The sequence below is a fragment of the Culex quinquefasciatus genome, chromosome 2 (assembly GCF_015732765.1).
Source record: "Culex quinquefasciatus strain JHB chromosome 2, VPISU_Cqui_1.0_pri_paternal, whole genome shotgun sequence".
Lineage (NCBI taxonomy): Eukaryota > Metazoa > Arthropoda > Insecta > Diptera > Culicidae > Culex > Culex quinquefasciatus.
Window position 1 is genome coordinate 142,151,990 of NC_051862.1, and position 22,895 is coordinate 142,174,884.

Here is a 22,895-nt window from a genome sequence, read left to right on the forward strand (position 1 = left end):
CATTTCTGCTTTTATTCCTTTGGAACAATATCACACACACACCAGTTTCAACGGCGGAGACGCATGGTGGAGCATGATACAAAAAAGACACCAAGCGTCACCACATGTGGCGTCCCTCGTCTGAATCTAATTAAATTTGTTCGAGTCCCGTCCTAGGGAACTCTACCCTTTTTCAGTCTATTTCTATTATCGGCCTATCAGCACTTAGATCATGAATTATTACAGCTTTCATAAAGTGTTTTTGTCTGTTCCAAAGTGATAAATAGCTCAAATAAAAGTGAGCAAGCAACTTCCCATTGTTTGTAAAACTGAAAATGTTTGTTTAATAGCGGAAAACGGCAAAAGTGATGAGAATTGGTCGAACGGCTTAGAGTGATTAAAATGGGTGTATTTCCCCTACTGAGCATGATCATGAGAGACCACTCATGGTTGCCCCTCCGTTGCTGAACAGAACCGTAATATCCTTTCAGCACTACTGATCATAGGCTTCGTTTGTTCGAGTCCCGTCCTACTAACTTTAATCCACAACTGCAAATTCCTAAACTTGTTTGTTGAGGGCAGAATGGATTCGCTTAAGGTCTTCAGCCAAATTTGACCACAAGCATCGTGAGCCACTTTCGATGTCAATCATCGAAAAATCCCTTAAAATCAACCTTTGAGGAAAATATTTTCATGACCCCTTTCTCGAGCTTTTTGTTATATGGGTCCTTTTACCTCAAAATAGTGAAAAAATTGAAATCAACATTATCTGATCGCAAGCTCAAATTTGGTGGAGCCTTTGATATCATCAAAACAAGCAAGAATTTCGATTTTCATCCAAATTGGATCACCTTCTCCTCTTTGACACTTCCCCAAAGTTTCGTCTTTTCAAGAAAAAAATAAAGACCTCCATTTTCAAAAACTCGAAAATCTCTGAACGCAGTGTTCGCATTAACTAAAGCTTTGTAAATTGTAGTATCTTCAATATTACGGAAACTATCGCTATAATTTTTATTAATCCCCTAAAGTTCTGTCTACAACATCAATATTATTAACAACAAAGTTTGATTATTTGATGAATCAAATTGTTGAAGGATAGTTGGACAATTTTGGAGTGAGAAGACAACAAGTTCCAATCAAATGTTTATGTCATTCAACGTTTTAGGTATTAAGATTTTCTTAATATATTTCAAAGATATTTTTCAATGTTTATGCACCCCGTTTTTAATGTCAAATAATAATGAAAATCTGAAGCAACACGAGAAAGGGCGGATAAGCATTTTGACAACTTGAAATATTTTGCAAATTCCGATCCAACAGGTTATTTTTTCACAAAACTTTAAATGTTAAACAACAGCTGGCCTTCCCAGCTACCTTTCAACAATGCGGGGTTTGTTAAATAGTGATCTGTTGGCTGAGAATTTGCAAAACAGTTCCGGCTGTCAAAATGCCTATGCGCCTTTTTCAAATGTTGCTCCAGAAATATACATTCACCACCTATTTAGGGTCTCTACGTAGAAATGGGTCACCGAAGCTCGGCAGAGCTAACACCATCCAAATGCCTATGCGAGTTATTTGCATGTATAGAATGTGAATCTAAAATACTTGGAAACAACTCAATTTGTAAGAAGCGACCGCGTGGTCCCGTTTGATTGGTTGCACACACACACACACACACACACACATCTTGTTAAGTTTATGTTTGTTTTTGGTAGTATTTGGCCTATTCCACCAAACCATATCATTACATTTTGCTTATCTAATTTTTTCATGTTTTATAGCCACTTTTTAAATTTTTTTGCTTGTTTTTCACATTTACTGCTATAAAATGGCACCATTATCATCTAAATTCTGAAGTTTTTTTTTTTTTGAAAAGGTCCAATAAACCAAATTTTCAGTTTTTGCATTTTGGGTGTTTTTTAATACCCCTGACTTAAGGCAGTTTCAAAAACACCCAAAAAGCAAAAACTGGAAATTTGGTTTATTGGACCCTGGGTGCTGAATAGACAGAATCCGAATGATCCCTACTGCTCTTCACTAATACAACTGCACTATAGATGTAAACATAAACAAAGTAGAAGGCTATGTTCAAGCTCAAGCGTGACATATTTTTTGCTGCTGAAGTGACTTGTTTTGAAATATTTTGGATGTTGGTTTTAAAGTTTTCGCTGCAAAATTAAGAGCATTGCGCTTTTTTGGTTCGTAGACTAAATGATGGGCGGCCTAAAGAGTCAATCTTTGTTTTCCACGTGACGAACGATTGCGTCAGAAGTGGGTGGAATTTTATGAATCTGAAGAGCAACCGAATGGAAGTTCCGTGATTTTGTATCATTGAAGCGCAGTGATAAAATCGGAGTAAGTTTATTCAACATTATTTAGCTGGTGCCATTCATAGCTATTGATAATTCGTCGCTAACATTTCAAAAAACCATAGGTTTTTTCGTGAGACATAGCGCTTCTTTAAATGTTAGTGACAAATTATGCCAATCTCGATTCCAACCCTCTTCTAACAATTTGTTGACTTCGAATACATCAAAAGCTCGACGCCCTCGACTTTTTTATTCCTGAAAAAATAAATCATAGATCGATTACAATACTTGTCACTTCTTGGTATCATTTTTCAAACAGTAAATTGGGTACTAAAGCCCTATGTCAATTTTTATGTACAACGGTAAAAAACACGCTTAAAAACCATTACTGACCACTTTTTTTCATTTTAATGCAAATTTTTTTTTTTTTGACAAGACAACATTTTTTCCATGGTCCCCTTGGAACGAGCTGTCAAGTAGGAGCTTTTCTGTCAAGAAGGACCGCGAGGTTAATTTTTCAAAATTGATTTAAAAATCCATTTTAAACTCTTTGTGGTCGTACAAAGGGTCATTGTACTCAGAAAAATAAGCTTTATCGCTGTAAACAATAATATCAGCAATCTAAGCTTCATTTTAGGACCCAATTGGTTCCGCTTTGACAGTTCTAAATTGAGGCCGCTTTGCGGACAACTATTCTGCACCCAGATTGGACCTTTTCAAAAAAAAACTCCAGAATAGTAAATAAATGCGTAGAGGCACAGTCTGGGGCACTAGAAAAAATACTTCATACTTCTTTTTACATAAAATATAGGAAATGTTAGTAAAAAACACAGCCAAAGTTGACACCTAGAAAAATGATATTTTTGAAAAAAATGGCAAAGTCACATAAAACAAGTAAAACTTCCAACCCGTAAATTTTCTAAAATTTTAAGAGTTCTTCTTTCCAATGCTTTTTAAAGATCAAAAATTGGGTCCTAAAATGAAGCTTAGATTGCTGATATTATTGTTTACAGCGATAAAGCTTATTTTTCTGAGTACAATGACCCTTTGTACGACCACAAAAAGTTTAAAATTGATTTTTAAATCAATTTTGAAAAATTTACCTCGCGGTCCTTCTTGACAGAAAAGCTCCTACTTGACAGCTCGTTCCAAGGGGACCATAGTTGATCCATCGAAAAAATGTTGTCTTGTCAAAAAAAAAATTTGCATTAAAATGAAAAAAGTGATCAGAAATGTTTTTTAAGCGTGTTTTTTACCGTTGTACATAAAAATTGACATAGTGCTTTCACTTTCACTCTGTGGTGCTTTAGTACCCAATTCAAGTGACCCAATTGGTTGATTTAGTGACCCAATTGGTTGAAAAATTGATTTTTAGCGATTTTTTTAATCAGTGCCCGTCTAAATGCGGGGTTGGGTTGTAGAGGGTTAACTGAAAACGACTAAAATAAATTTTCCTGCGTCGTCCATTTCATCACCAGAGCAATTCCCTACGAAATCGGTCTCTTTTCTTAAATTTTAATTTCTGTATTTTTTAATCCGACTGAAATTTTTTTGGTGCCTTCTTGATGTAAAATAAGCAAAACAATGTAAATGGGCCAAAGTGAATTTGTGCACACATTATCCTGCTCACTCCTTATGCAAACGTCTACTGACGTAAGCAGGATACACTCTGCGTTTACAATCTCACGTTGGTCCAATCACATTGTTTTGCTTGAAATAATAAAAAAATAAAAATACCTGCCAAACTAATCTGTCCGGTTCCGCATAAACGTGCAGGAAAACCAAAACAAATCACCAACACATCTGCGCACCCTTGCCGGCTGATTAACCGTTCGCTTGTGTGAGTGACGTATCCATCAGCGCGAGTGACAGACGTGGTGCGGATCCTGGTCCCGCGATTATCGATTGATTCGCGTAATCCTGCCAAGGGCGAAAGAAAAATCCGTGATTTCATTCTCTCCGGTGGATCCTGGGCCAGAAGCAAGCCGTCAAAATTGTGTGGACAATGAGCGAGTCGGGCGTACGCCAGCGGAAGAAAAGTTCCGGCGGCGGCGGCGATGGGAAGCCTCGGAAGGTGTAAGTTTGAAAGAGTTTTTGTTTCAGAGCTGGGAAAGGGGATGTATGTTTTTTTCATGGGTTTGTTTTCTTTTCTGTAGGAAGGTTCCCCAGAGCAGTTCCGGCCAGGTTTCGCAAGCGCAACATCACCGGATGTGGGCACGGCTGGTGCTGATCGTGGGGATCTGCGTCGTTGTCTACTTTACTACCTTCCGAACCAGGGAAAAGAAGTTTGCGACGCAGCGCGAGACGCTGGAACTTCGTTCGCAAAAGTTGGACTGCTCTAAGCCGTTCTTTGAGGAAATCGCCAAATATTCTGGCTGCATTCCGGCGCACTGTGGGCGGTTCGTGAGCGACAAGATCGTTGGCGGTGCCGAGGTCGACATTCTGTTAAATCTTGCCAAGCAGGGCTTCCGCTTTGGAGGAAGCTCCGGTGGTGCTTCCATATTGGACCTTCATTCGGGGGCTCTCTCAAAGGAGAGCCAGTTTGTCAACATCTACAAAATTCCAGAGGCAAAGCAAATCTTCACCGCGGAACTCATCAACACCTACAAGCACGTCAAGGAAAAGATTCGCGAAGCGGTCAGCGAACAGTTCAAACTCAACAAAGATTCCCTGCACCTGACCCATCCGACGTTTTTCTCGCGCCTCACCAACGAAACGGCCAAAACCATCCACGATGAATACTGGCACCCACACGTGGACAAGGAAACTTGGCCGGCCTTCCACTACACGACGCTGCTATACTTGGCGGATTATGGCAGGGACTTCAACGGTGGCCGCTTCGTGTTCATCGACAGTGATGGTAAGCACAACAAAACGAACGTTTACATCGAACCTAAGCGGGGCCGCGTCAGTGGGTTCACCTCCGGGGCCGAGAATCTGCACCACGTGGAGCAGGTTACGAACGGGATGCGGTACGCGATTACGATCTCCTTTACCTGCAACAGCGAACATGCCATGGCTGATCCGCAGTTCTTCATCGAGGAAGATGAAGAACCTTAGAGACGCTTCCGGAAATTTGAAAAAAGTTTCGGTGTTGTTTAATTTGATAGATGCACTTTTTATGATTTCGTTTGCAGTATTTTTAAACTAGAGAATTTTAAATTAAAACGCACTTTACCAAACTACAGTATAGAATTAAAGAACAAAGAGCACCTCGAGCAATTTATGCTACATTTTAATTTATCGTTGAATGTTCGCTTTTTTCTGCACCAATCAATGTGAATTACAATTTAGCAATAGTATTTAACCACAAACTGATATGTGATTTATTCAAAGTATGTCATTCCCAAAGTTTTAAACCATTTAACCTTATTGATCTACTTAAAATGATTTTTTTTGATCTTCTTGATCAAATTTATAAATTGATTCAACACCCTCTACAAAAGGTGATAATTTGCCATAAATTTTTGAGTAACGTTGTAACTATAAAATTTAGTATAATCTTCTGATTGTACCTTGGTTAGTCAAATTAAAAATGTAATAGAATAAAAAAATATTTTGCTATTTCCATTTATCCGAACCATCCCTGATGATGTTCTGCCCTGATCGCATGAATGTCCCATATGTATTTTCATCATTTTTGAGTTATTGGTTCAGTTTGGTTCAAAATCGTGTGCTCTTTCAGAAAAGGCTACTACACTCAACCCCCTGTGGTTGGGCACTTTTTCGTTTAACACTTTTTTAGTTTGTATCCCGTTGGGTGCACTGAAAGAAAGTCACATAGCAATATCACATGTTTCACACGTGAATCTGCCCCATACGACTTTACATGTGAATGTCATGTGCAAATCACTTAGAAATTTGTCATCGCAAGACGCGATGAATTCAAATGCAAAACACGTCAACCTCACGTGTCATCCCACATGATTATCACATGAAATATTTATGAGATAGAAATGGATTGCACATTAAAACCAAATGATTTTCTTTTCATTTTCTTGTGAAGGTTTTATGTAGCATATTTTTTGTCTATTCTATATTTGTGATTGTAAAATAAAAATACGTGTAATATCTTTTAGATTTTTGCCTTTATTTATGTAACATAAACAACATTTAACAAACACTTTTGCATGATCAACACCTGCACTCCCAAGCTCAAGAAATAGGGGGAATTTGTATGGAAATTCCCCCCCCTTTTCTCGAGCTTGGGAGTTTAGGCGTTAATCAAAAACTTCACTTTTTAGAGAACGATTCACACTTAAAAAAAGATTCTGGACGATCAGCGGATCTCTCTCACACCGGAACAAGCCTGGACGGGGGTCTTCGAAAGTCCTCTTCCATGGGAATCCCTAGGTTTCGCCGGAAATTATCCTATCCGTGATTACCTGGAGAATTATTAGAAATTTTCTGCTAAGTATTAAATATTGAATTCTGTCATTAGAAATTACTTACCATATTATTAAAAATAATCCAGCAGTATTTTATACATTCAAATCCACTTTTTTTAAGGAAGAAATCGTAATTAAGAACGCGAGCTCTAGCTCGGACTTTATGAAACAGGCCATCTTGCTTTGGGATTAATTTTCGTCATCGATAGCATTTGAAACTAACGTGAATTTCACTTGGAAATGAAAGAACAAGTCGATTGGAGCAAATCAAAATTAAATTCATTTGAATCTCACGTGACTTACACTTCAAAACCAAAGGACAAGCCGATTGGGGCAAATTCAAGTGAAATTCATTTGAGTCTCACGTGAACACCATGCACAAAATGAGTGAATGCTTGTTTGCCAATGATCAGCTGGAGCTGAATGAATTTCACGTTCATTTGAAATGAAAAGCATGTGAGAGTCAAAGGAAAAGCACGTAAAGTTATCGTGTTGGTTTTTGGAGTAGCTCACGTGAAAAAACATTTGATTTTGCTATGCTGGTTTTTTTCAGTGTGGAAAAATTCAAACTAAAAAAGTGACAAACTGTCACTTTTTACACGGAGCTTACGCACACTATCAAAACAAACGTTTGTTAGTATGTGTGAACTCCGTGTAAAAGAGGTGTCAAACTATAGGCAATCAAACGTCAACATTACCCTCCACTAGAGGGCGCTGTAACTTGGGGTGATGTTTTCATTATATCCTACAGCGAGTAAATTGGTTTGAAATTTGAAATTGTTTTATTTCATCATAAAATCGACATTAATAGCAAATTATACCATTTTCAGGTAAGAAATAAATAGCTTAATCGATGTAAACGAAAATATTTTTGTGATGGCCGATTTAACCTGTCCTTATCCGATTCAAAATAAGGGAATGTTTTAATCAACCAAAACCGAACTAATCAATTGAGAATGTAGATTATTCAAGTGGACAAATATTTTTTAAATTCACTTCTACCATAAAAGCAAAGCTCTGCTTGAAAAATGATAATTGGAATGATTTTCAAAATTAGCAATCCAACCTCATTCTTGCGTTTTCAATCCGGATCTCAGAATTTTCAATGAAAAAGGCAACTTAACAAAAAAATCAAAAAGTCAGTCGATAGAACTTTTTATTTCTTACCTCCTGTTAACTATATTTTATTCCAAAAGATCAATTTTCTTTTAAAAAACCTTCAAATAGTTTTCCCTCCCCTTTGCAATTATCGCGCAAAAACGTAAACGTAACCTTGCACCAAAGTTTTTCTGCTTGAATGTAGGTGGCGAATCGAGTTTTTAGCTTTGGTTTTGGGGGCCTATAAAGTGACCCCGTTCGTTTGACAATAGTTGGTGTCAAACCATCGGGGTTCATTACTTTGTTCTTAAAAATCAATAGGAAATTCAGTTATTGAGTTATTGATGCAGTTTGGTTCAAAACTGTGTGCTCTTTTAAAAGAGCCTATAACATCCAGTACAGTCATCCCACATATTCCGTACACCCACAAATTCGGAACACTTTTGTGATCATTTGTCAATAGCGTGCTAAATGCATCTTTTCTGTCGGCCCTACTATTTTTAGGACCTTTATTTAGACATTCTCTTGCTATATCACTAGTAAAAGTAGTTTTTTTTTTTTTTGAACAAAAAAATGTATTTCAAGACGAATTTATTCCGAGTAGCAAAACACTGCCTCCAAATTGCCTGTTCCATGATTGTGGGATGTTATTGTGCCTCCCACAATTGTGGAACACCTGAATTTAAGAGATATTTTCACAAAAAAGTTATCAGACCATTCATAAAACATTACTTGAGTTTCATTGGTTCCAGTGTGTGAAGTCATTATTTTGTAGAAAATATGTACTCCTGGAGAGAATCAAAGTTTGTTTACATCCGCAAGAAAAAAGTGTTCCGAATTTGTGGATTTCAAGGGTCAATGTTTTTCTTTGAAAACTTGATATAAAATGTACAAATGTACAGCCGGTCAATACATCAATCGAAAGATCGCAAGGATAGCTTTCACATGCAGGTGGAAGTAAGTCATTATGTTCAATTATCGATTTTCTATGATTTTTCGAACATTGGCCGATCTGTAAACTGTTCCGAATATGAGGGATGACTGTACTTTGTTCTAGAAATCAGGAGGAAATCCAGTTTTTTCGCGATAACTTAACACGTAGCCTTATGTGTGGGACAAACTTCCTTTGCGTTTTTCTCAGCTTGCTGTTTTTTGCAAAATATACGACTCACAAACAAACCAACCGAAATGAACGAGTGGCCAGTGGATGTAGCTCAAGCTTAAAAATCATATTTTAAGTTTTTGTGAAATTTCAAGTTAAAATTTGTGTTAAGAAACCTTTAATTTTTACTGAATGGTAAAGAACGTGTCATCGGTGGTTCTGTCGTCTTTTTTTTCGTTCAGCCCAGTTAGCGATCATCATTTGTTAACTGGACAACATACGCTCGAACAAGAAAATATGTTCTAAATGACTTTGAAACCTAAATAGAGTCGTGTGGTGTTCGTTGGATCGATCGAAGTGTGAATATGCGCGCGCGAATCCGCGGGAAAGTGGTAGAAAGTTCTCGAAATCTTTGAAAAAGGGGTCGCGGTTTGCCCAGAGATGTTGGGCTATCAGTCGTGTGGTATTCGTTGGATCGATCGGAGAGTGAATCGACGCGCGCGAATCCGCGGGAAAGTGGTAGAAAGTTCTCGAAATCATTGAAAAAGGGGTCGCGGTTTGCCCAGAGATGTTGGGCTATCAGTCGTGTGGTGTTCGTTGGATCGATCGGAGAGTGAATCATCGCGCGCGAATCCGCGGGAAAGTGGTAGAAAGTTCTCGAAATCTTTGAAAAAGGGGTCGCGGTTTGCCCAGAGATGTTGGGCTATCAGTCGTGTGGTATTCGTTGGATCGATCGGAGAGTGAATCGACGCGCGCGAATCCGCGGGAAAGTGGTAGAAAGTTCTCGAAATCATTGAAAAAGGGGTCGCGGTTTGCCCAGAGATGTTGGGCTATCAGTCGTGTGGTGTTCGTTGGATCGATCGGAGAGTGAATCATCGCGCGCGAATCCGCGGGAAAGTGGTAGAAAGTTCTCGAAATCTTTGAAAAAGGGGTCGCGGTTTGCCCAGAGATGTTGGGCTATCAGTCGTGTGGTATTCGTTGGATCGATCGGAGAGTGAATCGACGCGCGCGAATCCGCGGGAAAGTGGTAGAAAGTTCTCGAAATCATTGAAAAAGGGGTCGCGGTTTGCCCAGAGATGTTGGGCTATCAGTCGTGTGGTGTTCGTTGGATCGATCGGAGAGTGAATCATCGCGCGCGAATCCGCGGGAAAGTGGTAGAAAGTTCTCGAAATCTTTGAAAAAGGGGTCGCGGTTTGCCCAGAGATGTTGGGCTATCAGTCGTGTGGTATTCGTTGGATCGATCGGAGAGTGAATCGACGCGCGCGAATCCGCGGGAAAGTGGTAGAAAGTTCTCGAAATCATTGAAAAGGGGGTCGCGGTTTGCCCAGAGATGTTGGGCTATCAGTCGTGTGGTGTTCGTTGGATCGATCGGAGAGTGAATCATCGCGCGCGAATCCGCGGGAAAGTGGTAGAAAGTTCTCGAAATCTTTGAAAAAGGGGTCGCGGTTTGCCCAGAGATGTTGGGCTATCAGTCGTGTGGTATTCGTTGGATCGATCGGAGAGTGAATCGACGCGCGCGAATCCGCGGGAAAGTGGTAGAAAGTTCTCGAAATCATTGAAAAGGGGGTCGCGGTTTGCCCAGAGATGTTGGGCCATCAGTCGTGTGGTGTTCGTTGGATCGATCGGAGAGTGAATCGACGCGCGCGAATCCGCGGGAAAGTGGTAGAAAGTTCTCGAAATCATTGAAAAAGGGGTCGCGGTTTGCCCAGAGATGTTGGGCTATCAGTCGTGTGGTGTTCGTTGGATCGATCGGAGAGTGAATCATCGCGCGCGAATCCGCGGGAAAGTGGTAGAAAGTTCTCGAAATCTTTGAAAAAGGGGTCGCGGTTTGCCCAGAGATGTTGGGCTATCAGTCGTGTGGTATTCGTTGGATCGATCGGAGAGTGAATCGACGCGCGCGAATCCGCGGGAAAGTGGTAGAAAGTTCTCGAAATCATTGAAAAGGGGGTCGCGGTTTGCCCAGAGATGTTGGGCCATCAGTCGTGTGGTGTTCGTTGGATCGATCGGAGAGTGAATCGACGCGCGCGAATCCGCGGGAAAGTGGTAGAAAGTTCTCGAAATCATTGAAAAAGGGGTCGAAGTGTGCCCAGAGAAGTTGGGCTATCAGTCGTGTGGTGTTCGTTGGATCGATCGAAGTGTGAATAGGCGCGCGCGAATCCGCGGGAAAGTGGTAGAAAGTTCTCGAAATCATTGAAAAAGGGGTCGAAGTGTGCCCAGAGAAGTTGGGCCATCAGTCGTGTGGTGTTCGTTGGATCGATCGAAGTGTGAATAGGCGCGCGCGAATCCGCGGGAAAGTGGTAGAAAGTTCTCGAAATCTTTGAAAAAGGGGTCGCGGTTTGCCCAGAGATGTTGGGCTATCAGTCGTGTGGTATTCGTTGGATCGATCGGAGAGTGAATCGACGCGCGCGAATCCGCGGGAAAGTGGTAGAAAGTTCTCGAAATCATTGAAAAGGGGGTCGCGGTTTGCCCAGAGATGTTGGGCCATCAGTCGTGTGGTGTTCGTTGGATCGATCGGAGAGTGAATCGACGCGCGCGAATCCGCGGGAAAGTGGTAGAAAGTTCTCGAAATCATTGAAAAAGGGGTCGAAGTGTGCCCAGAGAAGTTGGGCCATCAGTCGTGTGGTGTTCGTTGGATCGATCGGAGAGTGAATCATCGCGCGCGAATCCGCGGGAAAGTGGTAGAAAGTTCTCGAAATCTTTGAAAAAGGGGTCGCGGTTTGCCCAGAGATGTTGGGCTATCAGTCGTGTGGTATTCGTTGGATCGATCGGAGAGTGAATCGACGCGCGCGAATCCGCGGGAAAGTGGTAGAAAGTTCTCGAAATCATTGAAAAGGGGGTCGCGGTTTGCCCAGAGATGTTGGGCCATCAGTCGTGTGGTGTTCGTTGGATCGATCGGAGAGTGAATCGACGCGCGCGAATCCGCGGGAAAGTGGTAGAAAGTTCTCGAAATCATTGAAAAAGGGGTCGAAGTGTGCCCAGAGAAGTTGGGCTATCAGTCGTGTGGTGTTCGTTGGATCGATCGAAGTGTGAATAGGCGCGCGCGAATCCGCGGGAAAGTGGTAGAAAGTTCTCGAAATCATTGAAAAAGGGGTCGAAGTGTGCCCAGAGAAGTTGGGCCATCAGTCGTGTGGTGTTCGTTGGATCGATCGAAGTGTGAATAGGCGCGCGCGAATCCGCGGGAAAGTGGTAGAAAGTTCTCGAAATCATTGAAAAAGGGGTCGCGGTTTGCCCAAAGATGTTGGGCTATCAGTCGTGTGGTATTCGTTGGATCGATCGGAGAGTGAATCGACGCGCGCGAATCCGCGGGAAAGTGGTAGAAAGTTCTCGAAATCATTGAAAAAGAGGTCGCGGTTTGCCCAGAGATGTTGGGCTATCAGTCGTGTGGTGTTCGTTGGATCGATCGGAGAGTGAATCGACGCGCGCGAATCCGCGGGAAAGTGGTAGAAAGTTCTCGAAATCATTGAAAAGGGGTCGCGGTTTGCCCAGAGATGTTGGGCCATCAGTCGTGTGGTGTTCGTTGGATCGATCGGAGAGTGAATCGACGCGCGCGAACCCGCGGGAAAGTGGTAGAAAGTTCTCGAAATCATTGAAAAAGGGGTCGAAGTGTGCCCAGAGAAGTTGGGCCATCAGTCGTGTGGTGTTCGTTGGATCGATCGAAGTGTGAATAGGCGCGCGCGAACCCGCGAGAAGTAGATTGGAAAAGAATTGAAATAGAGATTCGCATCGTTGAATTATATATTATATTTTCATTTCGTTTTGAAAGCCCATCCCATAGCATCGTTGCTCGGATGGCACGCCGGCGGTAAGAAGTTAAACATAAAAATTGTACATCACGGAATACAGTCGACTCTCTGGCTGTCGATCTTCTCGATATCAATAATTCTCCATCTATCGATGAATTCTTCAGTCCCTTCAATCTGCATACTTCAATTATCTTCATTCCTCGATATTTTCCCTTGCTTGAAGGATCTCTTCCTCGACGGTCCCTTGGATTCTATTTGCTTTAAAAATCTCTTCCGGTTGTCAATAATTTCACTTTCTCATGGCTTGCATAGACATTATTCTTGGCGAAACGAAGCTTTGAAGGGTGTTTGACATTAGTTTGTTTTTGTTTGATGGACGTTGCCATGATTCTCTCCCATAGCTGGGTATAAAGAAAAAAATATTTTCAATCGAGTCATCATTTGATGCAAGTTCTGTAAACTGATGATTCTCTTCCTCGACGGTCCCTTGGATATTGATAACCAGAGAGTCGACTGTAATACGTTAATTCAAAATTCATTTCGTTTTGAAAGTCCTTCCCAAAGCATCGTTGCTCGGATGGCACGCCGGCGGTAAGAAGTAAAAAATACGCGATTGATAAGACCTTCTCATAGCGTCGTAGCTCGGAAGGCAACGATTGTTTCACTTTCTGGTCATATCATCTACCAAGATGAATCCTGACCTTCCCTTTCCTTCCCTACTAACACAATTCCCCACTTCCCGTGATGCTTGAAGGAGATGCTGTGGATTCAACGGTCTCATGCGGTGTCAACAGGTATAGAGCGACAAACTCTGTGTCTGATGAGTCTGCAACTTCAACTATCGGACTAACATTCCTACCTTTGTTGAACTGCATCTCCTTGGGGGGGCGCCGGTATTGACTCAAAGCAGAGATCTTCAGGGGTTATACAGTGAGGATGATTAGCTCCCACTACTCATCTGTTGGTTCATTGTGTAACTTCAGCTGATCCGTCAATAACGGAGTAGCAGCTCATTGGCAGTCAACCATGCTCATGCTCATGCTCATGCTCATGCTCATGCTCTAAATGACTTTGAAACCTAAATAATTATATTTGAAAAAGACAACAGCTAAATCCAGCTAAACTACATATGTTTGGTTAGGCAGAGGTACACAACACAAAATAATGTTAATGGGCACACCACTTGCAATCAACTTTTGTTTATCATGCTCAAATTTGGCTGGGCTGTTTATAGTAAAGCCCTGACAAGGCTGCCTACACCCAAACGGCGGTCGCATGATTGTGATGCATGACGGCATGAAAGTATATCAGAATCTGCATGAAAACTGTCCTCATGCATTTTTTGCGATATAGGGGTATGACATTTTTGCCCGTTACCGACAATTATCGACATTACCGACGGCTTTTTGGTTGTATTTCACAAAAAAAAACCCTTATCAGAACGAGGATTGAACCACTAACTTTTTGGTTATGGATCCGACACGCTACCACCGCGCCATGGACGCTTGATGAAATGTGATGAAAGAGCACCAACATATGCTTCTCTTTGGAGTGTTGCTCGGGGACGGGCCAGCGTTATATGTGTTGGTGAGAACTGCAGATCGCTGAAATGTTTACACGCGGGCAAAATTGATCTAGGGGCTTGCTGCAAAAAATGTTATAAAATATGACATTTTCTGCAACAAATCCACTGTTGCAGATTTTGAGATATATTTTTCCTTTGGGTGTACCAAAAACGAGGATCGCAAATGGCATGAAGATTGAAAAGCTGAAACAAACGGTAGAAGCCCATTGAAAAGCAGAATACCGATTGGCGACTCGAAACTGCAGGTCCCTAAACTTTCAGGGTTTCGAATTCGTTTTGACGAATGAGTTGCAACCCCGAAAGAGGTGTCCTTGGAGGAGGAGCAGGTGCTAGACTGGCCAGGTCAGCAGACCAATTCCAAATTCTTTCAGAGCTGCGGCACGGGCAAGAAGCTGGGTACCGAAAACGCGAATTGACCACGTAACAAACGTGCGCACCTTTCACGACCACTACCTTAGTTAGATATAAAAGGTGGATGCAGTGCTCAACGAGCACCTCAACGGCGATGAAGCGGACGGAGACGGCTTTGAAGCCCAACTTGGACCGCCCACAGCTGATGCATCTGATCTGGTGACGGTGAAGAGGGAGATCAGGAAGTTGAAGAACAACAGAGCTGCCGGCAAGGATCTGTTTCCCGGTGAGCTCTTCAAATATGGAGTAGAGAAACTGGCGAGGGCGCTTCACACTGTGATCTCCAAGATCTGGGAGGAGCAGAAACTACCGGAGGAATTGATGGACGGTGTCGTGTGTGCGGGTGTGCCATCTACAAAAAAGGCAATAACCTGGATTGCGGCAACTACCGCGGTATCACGCTTATCAACACGCTCTCCGAGATTCTCTGCCGTCAGCTGTCACCCCATGCAAGGAGGTTCGTGGGCCTTACCAAGCGGGCTTCACTGGACTCGCGCTGCCACGGACCAAATATTTTATCCCCAACAAATCATCGAGAAATGTCGTTAGTACAACGTGCCAACACATCATTAAATGTTTTATCATCATTTATCGACTGCAAGGCGGCCTATATGGTACAGTAGACCACGAGTAGTTATGGCAGATTATGTTCGAGCACGGATTCCTGGATAAACTGACTCGGCTGATCAAGGCTACCTTGAATGGTGTGATGTGTCACGTGCGTGTTTCGGGGGAATTAGGGGAACCCTGTGGATCACGATGAGGGCTGCGGCATGGTGATGGCTTATCCTGTGCGCAGTTCAACATTATCCTTGAGGGCATTATTCGAAGAGCGGGCATAGACACGACCGGCACGATTTTGAACAAGTCCTACCAGTTGCTTGCTTTCGCCGATGACATCGACATTGTGGCAATAATCCTGGAGTCGGGGAAAGATGTCTACATCCGACTGAAGGTAGAAGCGTGACGCGTAGGACTTGGCATAAATACGACGAAAACAAAGTACATGAGAGGAAGGAGTTCGAAGGACGTCGGCCCCCCAATCTCACCCCTCTAACTGTGGATGGTGATGAGTTGGAGGAGGTGAGCGAGTTCGTGCCTACTTGGGATCGCTGGTAACGGCTGACAACGACACCAGCCTAGATATCCGGACTCGTATTTTTGCTGGAAATCGTGCGTACTTCGGAAGACCCTCACATCGGATCGAGTACAAAGCCGCACGATGCTGACGATGTACAAAACACTGATTAGACCGGTAGTCATCAATGGTCACGAGACCGGAAGGTGCTGCGAACGATCTACAAACCGCATGTATGTTGAGAAAATTGCAGGTAAAGTTTTTAATTGTACCAAACTTGATTCCAATCGAAAACGCCATTCAAAGCAGCGTTTCCTTTTAAAATAACACTCGAGTTTTGTTTTATAATTTTCTGTTTCCAAGATATGGCCATTTAAAAACAGGTTTTTTTTTTTAAAAAAAGCAAAATTTTGGGGCGGTGACAAAAAAGAAGGGGTGCTGCTTTGCTGGATTTCGGGATTCTTGCATAATCAAATAAAATTTGATTTTATTTATACTTTTTTTTGTGTTCAGTTGGGGTGAAATGACCCATGTTTAAAAATAGATTTTTTAATGTATAAAATCATAATAAAGATTTCAAAAGCAGTCGCGGGTCTGGGCTGTTTGAGGACTGTTTCTGTTTCAGGGGCTTAAAATTTCTTCTAAATCACTCGTCACTTATCTGTTTTAGAGGTTAGGTATTTAGATCAGTCCATCAGTGGGAGTCTTCTGCCTTATATAGGTACAAAAGAGGTACCAAACCAAGTCTGCTCCGGCAGTTGGACTCGCAATCTAAAGGTCGTCAGTTTGAATCCCGGAGTGAAAAAGAGCTAAGGTTGTAAAAGAGATTTGGGTTGTCTAAGCAGTCAAGCCTTCAAACGCCTAGAAACGAGTAGCAATCTTGCAATAGCGTCCGCCAAGACCATGTTGTTGAGGGAACTTTTTTTTTAAAGGTACGTAAGTTAAAGTGAGTCAACGACATTAAAAAGATTCAATTTTGAGTTATTTTATCGCCCTACGAGGTAAGCAACACATGATTTTTTTTTCGGACAATATAAAAACAATACCTTGTCATTTTATATCTTGTTTATTCACGTTTAAATATATTTTTACTTTTACACATTTTCACTGTTTGTTAAATGTACAAATATTAGCATTCTTCATGTTCCAATCTACTGCCACAATGGATAAACAGATCAGACTCTGCGATAGTTTTTTTTTTTGTAATTTTAGGCTAGCAGTAATCGATACCCTAACATTGTCAACAGTTTTGTGCAAAGTGCAGAGTGCATTGTGTGTGTGTGTATGTGAGAATTGTGCCACGTAAATTAGGTCCAGTATCAGTACTTTGCACTACCAAACTACACAAGTGATCGAATGAGTATCTTCATAGTTTGTGGGTGTGGTTGAAATATTTCATAATAATATATTCATCTATCAGTCCTTACACGCTATAACCTGGATGCCCCTGTTTTGTAAATCTATAAAATGGTCTTGTGTTGCCCGCGCGGTTCGTTGGGTGTCCGCGTTAGCAGTTTTTTCTTTCTTTCTTTTAGTATTTACCTGTTTAGGAGAAGACAAAATCAATTTGACAATGGTTGTTTGCTTGTTTTATTATTTTTATTTATTTATTTATTTTGTGTTTTGTGATGTAAAAATATTTGTTTTCTTCCTTCTGCTCTAAAGCGTGCTAACCACACTACACAGTACACACAGTTCAGTGTTTGAAAGGATCCCAATCCCCCGTTTGTTGTTGCTGACTAAAACTTATCTATCACTAGCTACCTAATCATATCAATTAGCAAGAGAGATAACACAGCGTTACTCTAAAGTTGGAACGTATGTTTTTTTTTTGTTTTTGTTTTTCGAAGCCGTTTTTTTTGTTCGCACAGAAATAAGGCAACTAATTGCTACGCAAGAGAAACGGTTATAAACGTTACAAACATCACATGTTTTCAGTGTTTTTGAAAAACTTTGCCAAACAAAGAAAAGTGGCACTATCCCTGGGATAATTGGACTTGGGCTCCCAGATATTAGTGGCAGTTCCCTTTGCGGCTAAGTTCTTTCGCTGAGTGCTGACGATTCATAGTAAGATCTGATCTTGCTACCATCACGCGCGCGTGCTGACATATTAGTATGACCAATTATGTGTTGGCTTCTCGAACAGTAGGATTTAAGATTCTTATACAAAAAATGTATAAAAAAAAGAGAAAGCAAATTTAAACTACTATAAACAAAAAAAAATCGCGGAGAAAAATGAATAAATTACGATTCTTCTTTCTCTTCTGCCTGTAAATGCGGCCGATGTAGACTTTTTACGTTCATTGTTTGATTTTCTGTTTGTGGATTTTGTGTGTCTTTGTACAGGATGCACCGGACTGACTGCTGGTCCCTTAATTCGTTTCCAGCAGCAGTTTGGAAATGTTCTGCATCGATTCGCCCGTCAGGATCGACCGATGGTCACCCTTGACGGTGGTCACCTTAACCTCCTTGGTGCAGAGCTGTAACGGAATAATGGTTTTAGTTTTTTTTTGTTGGTTTTGGAGCAGAGCTTGCGTATCTTACCTCTGAAAGACCGTAGTCGCCTTGCAGTTTGGCGTAATTTTCCGTGGGTTTGACCAGCTTCACGGGGGCGTTGATCTTGGACGATGGTTTGTATAAATGGTTGGCAACGATCTTTTGCACGAAGGACTTGGCGGTCGTTTCGAGCTGTAACCGGTACAAGGGTAAAACATTAGAATTGAGCGCTCCAATAATCTGAGCACGAACAAACTTACCAATTGCTGGGAGTATTGTGGCAGCTGGACACGGACCAGTTCGGCGCACTTTTGCAACCGCGCTTCCCAGGTTTTGGGCTTGATCAGCTCAAGGGCAGTCTTTCCGTAGTCCAGCTTGCCGCACACCATGGCGAAGTAAGCCAAAGCGAATGCTTCGTCCTCGGCTTGGACACCGCCGCCGTTGGCATTGCGCTGCTTCTGGGCTTCCGTGTACCAGCTGACGTAACCGGGCGAACCGTCGATCAGCACCAGTCGACACGTGTCCTTGGCCTTCTCCAGCTGCACGACGATCTCGTAGGCGATCGAGGCACCGAACGAGTAGCCCAGGATCGTGTACGGACCCTTCGGCTGGACCGTCCGGATCTGCTTGATGTAGTACGCGGCAAGGGTTTCCAGCGATTCCAACGGTGCTTCGGCAACGCATTGCAGTCCATAGACCGGCACTGTCAGAGTTTGTGCGAGAGGGATCAAAGAGGTGATCACACCTTCGATGGCGTGGATCATAAACACTGGAGTGTCCTTGCTGTTGGCCGGGGCCTTTGAGTCCAGTCGGGTTAGACATTTCGTTGGCATGAGTTCCGTGCCAAACTTGACCTGCGTTCCATCGCCAACACCGTTCAGGTCCTGCTTAGAATCGGTAGCTGCCGCTGCCGAAGAATCGCTGGCAACGTCTCCGGTGCCACTTTCCAAAGCCTTCAGCTTTCCGAACGTCAACAGTCGGATTTCGGCCGCACTCAGCGTCGTGTCAAAGTTTCGCTCCAAAGTCTGCTTAATTTCCGTACCCATGAGGGAGTCCATACCGAGGTCAGCCAACGTCGCCGAATCGGACACGTTCTTGGTGTCCTTCAGACCCAGAATGTTGGCAATACTGCTGACCAGGCCAGCTCCACCGGTTTCTGCCTTTCGCTTCTCGGCAACCACCATCGAAGCCAGCACAGGACTTGGCTGCTGCAGGAAGAAGTCCATCGTCTGTAGACAAGAGGACATTCGCTGAGGCAGCGTACCTCCAATGACGGTTTCGTTGTCACCCAGCGTTTCCAACACCAAACCAGTGTCACCGATGGCGCCCCACTGAATCGAAGTTCCAGGCAGTCCAGTAGCTTGGCGAGCCTCGCAAATCCTCTCCATCGCCGAGTTGGCCAAACCGTAGTTCACCTGGCCAATGTTTCCTCTACCGCAAGACACACTCGAGAAACAGACAAAGTAGTCCAGATCAGGACACAACTCGCGCGTCGCTTGATCCAGGTTCTTTGTTCCGTCAACCTTAGGCACACAGACAGTCTTGAATTCAGCCTCGGTCGCGTTCTCCAACAGGCCGTCCCGCAGAACCGCCGCCAGGTTGAACACTCCTCCAACCGGTCCCAGCTTGTTGGCTTCTTGCAGCAACTTCTTGGCTCCGCTCAGCGTTGTCACGTCGTTGGTGTCGATCGATACCTTGACTCCACGGCTTGTCCAGCGACGAATCATAGACGCCTGGTAGCCGGTGCGTACTCCGCTACGCGAGGTCAGCACAATCTTGGTAGCTCCCCGAGACACCATCCAGTTGGCAAGCTCCAAACCAAATCCACCCAGACCACCGACCAGGATGTAGCTCTTTTCCTTGTGCATGTAGGTACGTGGAATGGCCGGAACCAGCTTCGGCGTAGGGACGACAATCTTGGACGGTTCTTCGTCACGAATCTTCAGGACGACCTTACCAATGTGCTTACCGGATGCCATGAAACTAAAGAAATAGAGAGTAAAAGATGCCATTAGTACAATTCTTTCAAATCAACTGAAGTCGTTATCTCTTACCGGAAGGCCTGCTCAACCTGCTGCTCGTTGTACACGCTCGTTGGCAGCGGACGGACGGCACCAGACTTGATACCCTCGGCCACCAGCTTGACTGTCTGCTGCAGTGATTCCTTGTCCCCGTCCATGATGCTGTCGATCAGGATACCGTGGAACGAGGTGTTCTTCAGGAACACCGACATGCCCAGCGGTGTGTTGTTGCTCAGATCGAACTTGCCAATCTCCAGGAAGCGTCCGTTCAGTCCCAGACAGCGCACCGAAGCCTGCAGCTTCTCGTCCGAAAGCGAGTTCAGCACCAGATCCACACCGCGGCCTTGCGTTTCGCGCAAGATCATCTGCTCGAACGAGCAGTCGCGCGAGTTTCCAATGTTCTTGTCCTGCAGCTGCGGGAAGGTACGCTTCAGGAAGTCACGCTTTTCCTTGCTACCGACGGTGGTGAACACCGTCAGGCCGGTGGCCAGGGCAACAGAAATGGCAGCCTGACCCACACCTCCCGATCCGGCGTGAATCAGGATAGATTCGCCGCTCTTCATGCGTCCACGCACAACCAGCGCGTAATAGACGGTCGAGTAGACGCACGGCACCGTCGAGGCCTGCTCCATGGTCCAATTGTCCGGAATCTCCCACATCATTTCACGGTTCGCGATACACGTGGTGGCCAGCGATTTGGCCGCAACCATGGTCATGATGCGACGACCCTTGGAGTCACGACCGGCAAACTCCAGACCCAGGATGCAGTCCTGGTTCGGCAAGTCACCCGGCAGGGCATCCACTCCGAGCTTTCCAGAGCTCAACATAACGTCACGGAAGTTGATCGGAGCGTAGTACACGGTGCACAGCTCGTTGTCCTTGTCCCGTGGATCTGGTCGGTCAAGCGAAAGCGGACCTTCGATCCACTTCAAGCTGGCCAGGTCACCCTTGGTCAGAGCGTTCACGTACGCGTGCTCAACCTGCAGCGTTGGAGAGTTGGTGTAACTGTCCAAGCGCAGATGACGGAAGGTTCCCCAGACACCGTTGGAGTTCAGAACGTTGCAAATCAGATCCTTCTTGAGTTGTTCCGCGTACAGCTTTCCGGTGAGGGCAAACTTCTCGGCGTGCTTGTCCTGAACGAACACCATTCGCGCGAACTTGCCTCCAGCCTCGTTCTTGATGCAGTTGATGAAACCCTGACCACCAAACAGCTCCTCGCCCTGGCAGACCAAGTAAACGAAAGTGTTGGTCTCTTCGGCCTTCGCCAAAGCAGCCTTCAGTGGTTCGAGCCAGGTGAAGTTCTTCTCGGTAACCTGGATGACGGTACTGGTACGCTTCTCGTAGGCAACGACAGCGCGGAGCAAGATGTACACCTTGTTCTCGCAGAACTGGTACGAAACGGTGGTCACGTTGAGCGCATCGAACACAGCCTTGCCCTTCTTGGCACCGTCGAAAGCCGTGCGGGATTCTTCCAGAAGGATAAATCCGTCCTCACGAATGGAAGCGCGAAGGTTGGTCAGTACAGCTTGCGCATCGGGACGGCCCAAGATATCGTACGAAACCACCAGATGGCAGCCCTGCTCGATAGCTCCGGCGGTAGGATCCTTAGCCACCACACGGATTCCACAATCTCCGTAATGCTGAACCAGGGCATCCGGTTGGTAGTTGGTAACGACAGCAACGTCACTGGCCAGCATCGGTTCACCTTCAACAATCTCCTGAACAGCAGCGGCCATGATATTCTCAGGTGCACGCTGGAAGCAAGCATCAGCTGCCTTGATCTTCAACGCGCCGGCACTGTTTTCGATAACGATCTGCACAGCGGCAGTGATCGAACGCAGACGAGCCTTCTCGACGCTTTCGGCCAGGTTCTTTTCGTTATAGTTCGGCACGAACACGTACTTCTCCAGCGATGGTGGGTTCTGGGAACCGGCACGTTTCGGAGCCAGCGTAGCCTTCAAGCCACGAATCTCAACGCCACCACTCTTGATCACGTCAATGTTTCGATACATTGTGACCGGGGCGTCCTTGCTAGAAGTTTTAAGCTCATTCATGATATCCAGGTGACGAGCTGGGTTGATGACCACTTTCTCGATACGCGTCGGCAGGTACAGGTCACGCATAAACTTGTCCAGCAGCGAGAACTGCAACATCGTGTCCATGAAGCTGACCCAGTTGTCCTTCCACTGGAGTTCGCCCGTGATTGCCTTGGCATCAGCCTTGGTCACACCACGGAACATTCCTCCGTAATCGTATCCACGCAGACGAAGCTCCTTGTACACGTCGCTCGTGTTCAACGCCATTCCCGACTTGTCCTCGTCGAGCTTGGGCAGATTCAGTTCCTCGTTCTCGATCTTCTCCGGGATGGAGATTTTGCCCGACATTGTCAGCGAACCTCCCTCGCAGATTTCGAACGCACCCGTTCCGTCAAAGAAGTTGATGCCCAGCTTGACGGAGCCCGTTTTGGGAAGAATCGTAGCCCGGTGGAAAACGGCATTCTCGATGACGACCGGAGTCTTCTCCATGTCAGCTCCGCGCATCTTGGCGAATGTGCGCCACGCCAGCGTAAGGTATCCCGTTGCTGGGAACAGCACACGTCCATCGATGGCGTGTCCCGTCAGGTACGCATTCTCGGGCTTCTCCAGGTTGATGTCGATGACGGTTTCACCGGACTTGCCTGCGCGA

General features: G+C 44.4%; 2 protein-coding genes and 1 long non-coding RNA gene across 3 annotated transcripts in view; 1 reads left to right on the forward strand and 2 right to left on the reverse strand.

The window, feature by feature from the left end:
• Positions 1-4,129: 4,129 nt before the first annotated feature.
• On the forward strand, positions 4,130-5,842 carry LOC6037100 (2-oxoglutarate and iron-dependent oxygenase domain-containing protein 3). The gene is made up of 2 exons (XM_038257271.1): positions 4,130-4,364; positions 4,445-5,842. Exons 1-2 carry the CDS (start codon positions 4,294-4,296, stop codon positions 5,346-5,348), a joined length of 975 nt encoding a protein of 324 aa, XP_038113199.1. The 5' UTR covers positions 4,130-4,293; the 3' UTR covers positions 5,349-5,842.
• Positions 5,843-6,359: 517 nt separating this feature from the next.
• LOC119767341 lies at positions 6,360-7,206 on the reverse strand. The gene is made up of 2 exons (XR_005277459.1): positions 6,741-7,206; positions 6,360-6,673 (listed from the first exon to the last, which is right to left on the reverse strand). It is a non-coding gene; the product is annotated as an uncharacterized LOC119767341 (long non-coding RNA).
• Positions 7,207-16,743: 9,537 nt separating this feature from the next.
• LOC6037099 (fatty acid synthase) overlaps positions 16,744-22,895 on the reverse strand; it is a 37,787-nt gene continuing 31,635 nt past the window's right edge. The window contains exons 7-10 of the mRNA XM_038256575.1: positions 20,244-22,887; positions 18,450-20,172; positions 18,238-18,381; positions 16,744-18,173 (exon numbers count right to left, since the gene is read on the reverse strand). Coding sequence (XP_038112503.1) covers positions 18,066-18,173; positions 18,238-18,381; positions 18,450-20,172; positions 20,244-22,887 — 4,619 coding nt within the window. The 3' untranslated portion in view covers positions 16,744-18,065. The remainder of the gene's footprint in view (positions 18,174-18,237; positions 18,382-18,449; positions 20,173-20,243; positions 22,888-22,895) is intronic.